The sequence below is a fragment of the Xenopus laevis genome, chromosome 1S, assembly GCF_017654675.1.
Source record: "Xenopus laevis strain J_2021 chromosome 1S, Xenopus_laevis_v10.1, whole genome shotgun sequence".
In the NCBI taxonomy this organism is placed as follows: Eukaryota; Metazoa; Chordata; class Amphibia; order Anura; family Pipidae; genus Xenopus; species Xenopus laevis.
The window spans coordinates 145653151-145662064 of NC_054372.1; the positions used below are offsets into that span (position 1 = coordinate 145653151).

The window sequence follows — 8914 nt, forward strand, 5'->3', positions numbered from 1 at the left end:
GTCTTCAACCATGTACTCTCAAGATTAATGAGGTCAAGCTGAAGTTCAGGTTTTGGACCAAGCTCCTGAAAATGTATATGTACAGTAACAGACATTCATATGCAGTGTTACAGTATCTCTAACCTTTCATCTTTAATGAGGTTGCGAGGTTGCAAAGTGTCATATCTATCCATTTACAAAAATATATTTAAACAATATTTAACTGTTTTCTTTACAAATAGTTTGGCTTGGTCAGTATAAAGGGTCAGTATAAGGGACAATTCAAACCTATATTTGAGGAGAAAAAAGGCAAATGCAACACATCAAGTGACTCATCTTTTGTAGCCTATGGAAAATATTTGCATCACAACAATACAGGTGAGAGGTGGAGCTATAATTGCAATATTCCAACTATATTAAACTTTGAAGGAAGCGCCAACCCAAAGATTAAGACCCACAGTTGGAAGACCATCACATTATCATAGGTTGAGGATACAACCGCATATCCACTATAAAAAAGTGTTTGTTACAGAACTAAACTCTAATAATAACAAGGAAAATAAATTAATACAAAGCCAAAACATGGCGCTGCCTCTGAATGCAGAGTTTATAGATTTGTTAAATAAAAAAGCTTCATGCTTTTCTGTTGCAATATATTAATATATAGTTAGTAAAGGTATGGGATCCGTTATCCAGAAAGCTTTGAATTACAGAAAGGTCATCTCCCACAGACCCCAATACAATCAAATAATCCAAGTTTTTATACATAATTTCCTTTTTCTATGTAATATTAATAAAAGCACTTCATACTTGATCCCAACTAAGATATAATTAATCTTTATTGGAAGCAAAACCATCTTATTGGGTTTATTTAATGTTTACATGATTTTCTAGTTGAATTAAAGTATGAAGATCCGTTATCCAGAAAACCCCAGGTCCCAAACATAGTCTGGATAACAGGTCCAATACCTATACAAACCATAATTAATTGTACCATTGTATTTATTAATAATATTGCAAAATGTACGTCCCATATACCTGGTCTATTAAATCATTTTAATGTGGGACCCATCACAATACCTTATGTTAAACAACTAATAAACATATTAATTTTCTTCAGTAAAACAGTAGCTTCTGGTGACCACATGGTAATGAGAAATTGTAGACAACTAACAAAGCTTTGCAATTATATTTTTATTTAACACAGCATAAGGCAGTACCCTATCATCAAAAATAACAAGCTAGTCATATTCAATAAAAGTCTATTTAAATCATTCATTTTTTTTCCCCCACAACTTCAATTGAATGCACTAATAATAAGATACATTATAGTCAGAGGACCAAAGAGATCAAAAGAAAGTAGTGTATATCCTTGTTTCTACAGCAGTATGTCTCTGATAATCCATGCAAGAAGAATTCTAGGCATCTGTTACAATCCCTTCCATTCTATAAAGATGCACAAAATAAATTGCAACTCAGTTTCAATGAAACTACCACTGACATTATCCAGATCAAGGAGATTCTCACTGAACAACATTAAATGGGATATGAATGACAACAAAGAAAATGATTTGCATGGTTGGACTAGGCTAGATTTGCTACATGTAGCAATTAGGGTTGCCATCTTTTCTTTTTTCCCTATTAATAACATTGGGATTAACCATCATTTTTACCGGCCAGGTGGCAACCCTGGTAGCAATTCTGTCTAACAGTCGTGTACAGTTGCATCGTGTGCAAGAGCACAAGCAAGCCATTTACCAACATTCTAGAATGCAAGGATGTCATGAAACCAACAAATAGTGACACTACTACTACACTACTAAAAATGTTTCCAGATTACAAAAGAGAAATCTATTTCATGTTCTTAAAATAAACTACTTTAATGTAAACACAATATAAACATGCAACATTCAGCTATGTTTACTGACACAACTGCAAATTAAACACAGCAATGTATCAAGTGACAGGAAGAAGCTCAACAGTACCAAAGTCACTAAAGAAGATTATTAAATTATTATTAAACGTCTTAAAGTGGACCCGTCACCCAAAAAAATTATTCAAAATCCTATTTTATCACATTAGTCAAGCAAAATTAACTTTAATTACACTATATAAATTATTTGAATCTTGTTTCCTTCAGTCTGGGAATTCACAATTATAGCAAGCAGGCAGGAGCCATTTTGTGGACACTGTTATTAAGGCAAGTGTTGCATCATCTCAGAATCTTGTTTGTGCACCAGAATAGGGGACCCGATGTCCATTCCCATGCCCTGGTTACACAATTAAACGGTGAATAGAACTGAGGGAAGGTGTGGAGAGCAGTTACATCTAGGAAGTGCTGAATGGAAAGTGAAAGCAGTTGTCTGCCCCGCCTCTATGCCTAGGCATAGAGGCGGGGCAGACAATATTTGATTGACAGCTGAGATTTTTAAATGAGTTTACAACAGTTATGAATGCTTTAATAAAAAATTGAAATTGGATTTCATGTTTAATTTGAAAAGGACTTTTATTATACAGATTTTTATGTCTGGGTGACGGGTCCACTTTAAAAATCAAAACAATGGGAGTAACATTACTTTTTTGCAGTTTACAACAGTTGCCAAACTGAAATTGAGTAGTTGACCCCCTAACTTATTCTTAAAAGAGGTTGTTCTGCTGTGAGAAGTATGATGTAGAGAGACAATTTTCTGAGACAATTTGCAATTTTTCCATTTTTTTTTTATTATTTTGTGTTTTTTTTTTTTTTTTTTTTTTTTTTAGTTATTTAGCTTTTAATTCAGCAGCCCTTCAATTTGCATCTTAAAAGGGGGGTTTACTTTAAGATTACCTTTTAGACAACTTTTCAATTTGTCTTCATTATTTATGAATTATTTGCCTTCTTCTCCTGACTCTATCCAGCTTTCAAAAGGGGGGGGGGTTACTGACCTCCTCTAAAAACAAATCCTCTCTAAAGCTACACATTTATTGTGATTGCTACTTTTTATTACTCCTCTTTCAGTTCCAACCCTCCCCTATTAATATTCCATATTCTCATTCAAATCAATGCATGGTTGCTAGGGCAATTTGGACCCTAGCAACCAGATTGCTGACCCTGCAAACTAGAGAGCTGCTGAATATAAAACTAAATTACTCAAAAACCACAAATAATAAAAAATGAAAACCAATTGCAAATTGTCTCCGAATATCACTCTCTATGTTATACGAAAAGTTAACTCAAAGGTGATCAAGCCCTTTTAATCAGGTAACTAGGGTCCAAATTACCCTAGCAACCATGCATTTATTTGAATAAGAGACTGGAATATGAATAGGAGAGGGCCTGAATAGAAGGATCAGTAATAAAAAGTAACAATACATTTGTAGCCTTACAGAGCATTTGTTTTTTTTTTTAGAAGGGAGTCAGTAACGTCCATTTAAAAGCTGCAAAGAGTCAGAAGAAAAAGGAAAATAACTGAAAAACTATAAAAATTTGCTTAGAATTGGCCGTTCTATAACATAATAAAAGTTACCTTAAAGGTGAACAACCCCTTTAGCCCATTTGATCTTATATTTAACCCTAAAAGCCAAGGTAGAGAGATTTGGAATACAGAAACATTATTTCTTTCTGACAATGGAAAGGGACAAGCAGGCAAACAAAAATGAATCTCCAATACACATAGAACTCAGGTAGACATGCTGCACTACAGAAATCTAGATACATATACAGATTCAGGTAACATTCACTTTGCCAGAAACATAATCTCAGGTTTATCTCATTAAAGTCGAGTACGTGGTGTTCCAGACCATGGCGTTACCTCCTTTGCTATTTAGAGGGGCCTGTAGCAAACATTTTTTTTTTAAATAATGAATCCAAGTACAAAGTCATTCCCTGAAGGAATTATACGTTAAGGGTTATGTAATTTCAGCTGTAAATAATACACGTAAGGATGCTGATTCAGGGTTATTTCGGAGAGCTGAATAGATATGAATGGGTGTCTGATTCCAAGCACGTTTCTGCCAGGAGGGGACACCTATTAAGACTCAGGCCCCTCTGCTAACAAACGGGTCACGCCAGCCACTGCAATAGAACAAAGATTAGGTCATGAGGATTTTTGCGAATTGTCATGAGAGTCCAACCGACCTATCAATCATGATCTGGGAATCTCCCATCCACGGGATAAGGTGTCTCCCCTGCTCGTGGTATAAGGCTTTCTCATCATCCCGGAAGAGTTTGCAGGCATAACCGAAAACCAAAAGCTCTGCCACGGCTGCCGACTTTCCGCTACTGCTGCTGCTCCGGCCTTTTTTCCCTTTTCCTCCGTTATACATCATAAACTTATCTCGGTACACGTAGGCAAAGGCCTCCGTCTCTTCACATAACCTCAGACAAAATGGCTTCGCGATCACTTCCGCTTGTTTTTCCCACGCTGATTCGACCAACTTCCTGTGTCTTGTCTTTCGTTATTCCAAAAATAGAATCCTAGTCTATTTCAAATATATCAGTTGTCTGTGGGTGTTTTTTGTTTTCTGTATTTTTAGCGCAATATATTTTTTTTGATATCTGTACTGAAAGTGCAGAGAGCGCGCCTGAGATAGTAACCATATACATTTGCCAGCCGCAATATGGCGGCTGCCATCCAAGTGTTAAAAGAAGGAAAGATGCCATGCTTCTATAACCCCAACTGGGTACTGGCCCAGTGTTATGTGAAGTAATATAGCAGAAATACGTATACAATGGGATTTAGGAGAGAATCCATGTAAAGGGGTGGTAAACTTTTAGTATGTTATAGACTGGCTCATTTTTAGCAACTTTTCAATTGCTCTTCATTATTTATTTTTTATAGTTTTTGAATTATTTGCCTTCTTCTTCTGACTCTTTCCAAGCTTTCAAATCGGGGGTCACTGACCCCATCTAAATACAAATGCTCTGTAAGTAGGGTTGCCACCTTTATTAAAAAAATGTACCGGCCAGTGGGGGGCGGGTACCAAAAGGGGGCGGCCCGTGCCGCTAAAAAGGGGTGGAGCTACGCAACGTGCCGCAAAAGGGGCGGAGCAACATCGCACAGCGCTGGAATAAAGGTAAGTTCTTTACGAATTGGGGGCAGGCCAAGGCCTTTTTTTAAAGGGTATTACAAATTACCGGCAATTGCATTGCCGGTAAATTTGTAATCCCGGCCTTGGCAGGTGTTTTACCGGCTAGGCCGGTAAAATAACGGCCGGGTGGCAACTCTATCTGTAAGGCTACAAATGTATTGTTATTGCTACTTGTTATTTGTTATCTTTTCAAGCATAAAAAGAATATGAATTCCATTCATATTCCAGTCTCTTATTCAAATCAATGCATGGTTGCTAGGGTAATTTGGACCATGGCAACCAGATTGCTGAAACTGCAAACTGAAGAGCTGCTGAATAAAAAGCTAAATAACTAAAAAAAACACAAATAATAAAAATGAAAACCAATTCCAATTCCAAAGTTATTTTATAGGTAAACAACCCCTTTAAAGGGTTTTTTTTTATCACAAAAATAAAATCTTACTGAAAATAAGAATATTATAAGTTAAACCATTTATGAAATAACCACGGTTCTCTCCACTGTCCCACATTTCAGAAACCTCTTTCTCTTCATTCAGTCTGTGGAGTCAGTTTTTGATTGACAGATCTAATACATGCCATCACTCTGACACATTCACTCGATTTCTGACAACATCAGATGATTTTCTGTTGGAAAATTCCGAGTGCGCAAGCACTAGGGTTGCCACCTGTCCATTTTTTTTTGACCCGGACAGCCCGGTATTTTGAAGGGCTGTTTGGGTCAAAATTTCCCCTATGATTAACATGGCAATAGGTCAATCGCTGTATCAAAGCCCCAGCCCCTGATGTCACAGTCCTGCCCCTCCACATCATGGCCCGTCCCCTCGACGTCACGGCCCCGTCCCCTGCCCCGGTCTCCACCGGTTGAAAAGGTGGCAACCCTAGCAAGCACAGAACATTGCAGTGACATCAGCTGAAGCGATGTGCGCATTTTGTTAACGTTTTTTTTATTTTTTTTACATTTTCAACAGGGTATTTAGCAAAGTCTGATGTGAAGGCTTTTTTTAATTTGACACAATCCTATGAAAAAAGGACAGGAATACTTGCATTCCTAGATTTTTAATTTCTACATAATTTACGTAATTCTTTATAAATAGAAGGTGATACCATTTACATTAACTAACCTCACATGAATCAATACTGATGTATTGTTGTTTTTAACATTTGCAAAAATTAAATGGGTAGTTTAGATTTAAATGACCTTTTAGTATGATGCAGACTGTGATTTTATTTGCAACAGGGCTTTGTGTGTAATATTTTTTAAAATTATTTAAATGGATTGTCGCCAAATGAGAGGATCTTTCCCCGATATGCCCACCAACGGCAGTGCCATATCAGGTTAAACCGAACGTTCGGCCCTAGGGCCAAACAATCGGATTGTACAAAGGAAATGGGCTCAGACGGATCGTAGGACCGCATCAACTTTCCAATGCATTCCTCGATCGTGGGAAAAATCAAACCTGTCCGATCTATATCAGGACGATTTCTTGTCAGATATCGATCGGGGAGATCCGACAAATGCCCCACACACGGGCAGATAAGCTGCCGAATCAGTCTAAAGGACACATCTCCAATGCATTTCTAGTAAAACAGCTCCCCCTGTTTATAAAGGACTCCTACTGTATGTCCTTTTTATTGAAATTCTCTAACTTCTGATGTAAATTACTTTCTTTCCTCTGGGAAGTATTGACAATGAGGAAAGAAAAATATAATCATAAATGTTCTACCTGTCAATAAATTTGTCAAACCTGTTAAAACAATGGAATTTCATTAATGTTTTACTACTTTAATGAAATGACTTGTATGCAGTAGCTAACTATTTTACTTTACCTCCAACTTCAAGGGCAACTTTTTCAGTAGGCATTTGCTACTTTAAAGGAGTGGCTCACCTTTAAGTTAACTTTTTTTTTTAATAGTTTTTTTTACAGCTTTCAAATGGGGGTCACTGACTTCATCTAAAAAAAACAAATGCTCTGTAAGGCTACAAATGTATTGTTATTGCTTCTTTTTATTACTCATTTTTATTACTCCTATTCCAGTCTTTTATTCAAATCAATGCATGGTTGCTAGGGTAATTAGGATCATAGCAACCAGACTGATGAAACTGCAAATTGGGGGGCTGCTGAATAAAAAGCTTAATAACTAAAAAAAGACACAGATAAAAAAACTGCAAATTGTCTCAGAAATGAAATCTGACATGGGGCTCGACATATTGTCAGTTTCACAGATGCCCCCAGTCGTGTGACTTGTGCTTTGATAAACTTTAGTCACTCTTTACTGCTGCACTGCAAGTTGGAGTGATATCATCCCCTTCCTTCTCCCCCCCCCCTCAGCCTATCCATAGAACAATGGAAAGGTAACCAGATAACAGCTCCCTGGTAGATATAAGAACAGCACGCAATAGTAACAATCCAGGTCCCACTGCAACTAAGTAACACCGCGTCGAAGAAACAATAGCCTGTCAGAAAGCAGTTCCATAGTGCAGCACTGGCTCTTTCTGAAAGCACATGACCAGGCAATATGACCTGAGATGACTGCCTACACACCAATATTACAACTAAAATAGGTTAGGAATTAGATTTTACATGGTAGAGTGAATTATTTGCAGTGTAAACAGTATCATTTAGAAATAAAAACTACACCATAAAAATCATGACAGAATCCCATCAAAAGTGTAAGGGGAAAGAGTCAAGCAGAAGAAAGCATAAGAGAAGCAGAAAGAGAATATAAATTGGCTTTAGAATACTCGACCCTGAGTACCACAAATGTTTGTGCAATTTGCCAGGGCTTTGCCTCCTCCCCCTTAGTGTGTGAACACCTATACAGCTTAGCAACCCCAGTACAGGTATTGGGACTTTTTATCCAGAATGCTCAGGACCAGATAATGGATCTTTCTGTAATTTGGCTTTTCATACCATAAGTCTACTTGAAAATCTTTTAAAAACTAAATAAATTCAATAGGCTGGTTTTGCTTCCAATAAGGATTAATTACAACTTAGTTTTGATCACATTCAAGATACCAAGTTTTAGTATTACAGAAAAAAAAGAAATATTTTTTCAGAATTATTTGGATAAAATGAAGTCTGTGGGAGAGAACCATCCCGTCATGTAGAGCTTTCTGGATAATGAATTTCCAGATAACGGATCCTATACCTGTGTATACAGTTTAGGACCCTAATTGGGGTAGCGGAACATAAAGATATGTATCCCTTTAAGATTCTGTATGTATTCATGATTTATAAATGCTACTCTAGAAAGAGTTAATGAAGAAACTTATTCTTTGCTATGTTTTTGCAGAAGGAAAGCATACTATTTTTCAATCTTCAGAGGATACTCTAAATTGCATTCTTTGGATGTCTGCAGATAAGCCAAAGTACTAAGTGACTAGGCTGTTATCGACTTGCGCAGAATGACATCTGTATCTTTATCATTGAGTAAAGCAGTCAGAAAGTTAGATTGACGGTATTCTTCCAGGAAAGCTTATGAACCAGATATGCACAATATTTATAAGTGCGTTCTCAAGGATTTCAGTAAAACATTCTGTTCCAAATCATCTGCTTTGGTTGGTGTGCAATAAAGGTTCTTGAAAGTAATCCCAGATATGAAGAAATTCAAAAAATTGCTGCAGGAGTTTTTTAAAAATGTTTTTAATTGCACATTAATGTAGCAGTGTCAGGGGCATAAATATGGAAGAAGCAGCAGGGGGGCCCAGGAGGTATAGGGGCCCCATTAGGTCCTAATTCATAAACAGTTTCAATACATAGTCAACCTCTAAACATTTTTGGGCCCTAAAAACTAATTTGCTGTGGGGTCCAGTAATATCTAGTTACACCAATGAGCTGTGACATTTCAAATAATGCCAAGCTTG

The 8914-nt window shown here is 36.9% G+C and overlaps 1 protein-coding gene and 1 long non-coding RNA gene across 4 annotated transcripts in view; both read right to left on the reverse strand.

Annotated features, from left to right (window-relative positions):
- sfswap.S (splicing factor SWAP S homeolog) overlaps window positions 1–4360 on the reverse strand; it is a 52119-nt gene extending 47759 nt beyond the window's left edge. Inside the window, exon 1 of one of the 3 annotated variants that reach the window (XM_018244172.2) lies at window positions 4097–4360. In XM_018244172.2, the coding sequence (XP_018099661.1) occupies window positions 4097–4287 (191 nt within the window). In that variant the 5' untranslated portion in view covers window positions 4288–4360. The remainder of the gene's footprint in view (window positions 1–4096) is intronic. The other 2 variants (XM_018244171.2, XM_018244173.2) reach the window with 2 other exon arrangements.
- Window positions 1565–2940, reverse strand: LOC108707147. The gene is made up of 2 exons (XR_001934231.2): window positions 2524–2940; window positions 1565–2004 (listed from the first exon to the last, which is right to left on the reverse strand). It is a non-coding gene; the product is annotated as an uncharacterized LOC108707147 (long non-coding RNA).
- Window positions 4361–8914: the final 4554 nt, after the last annotated feature.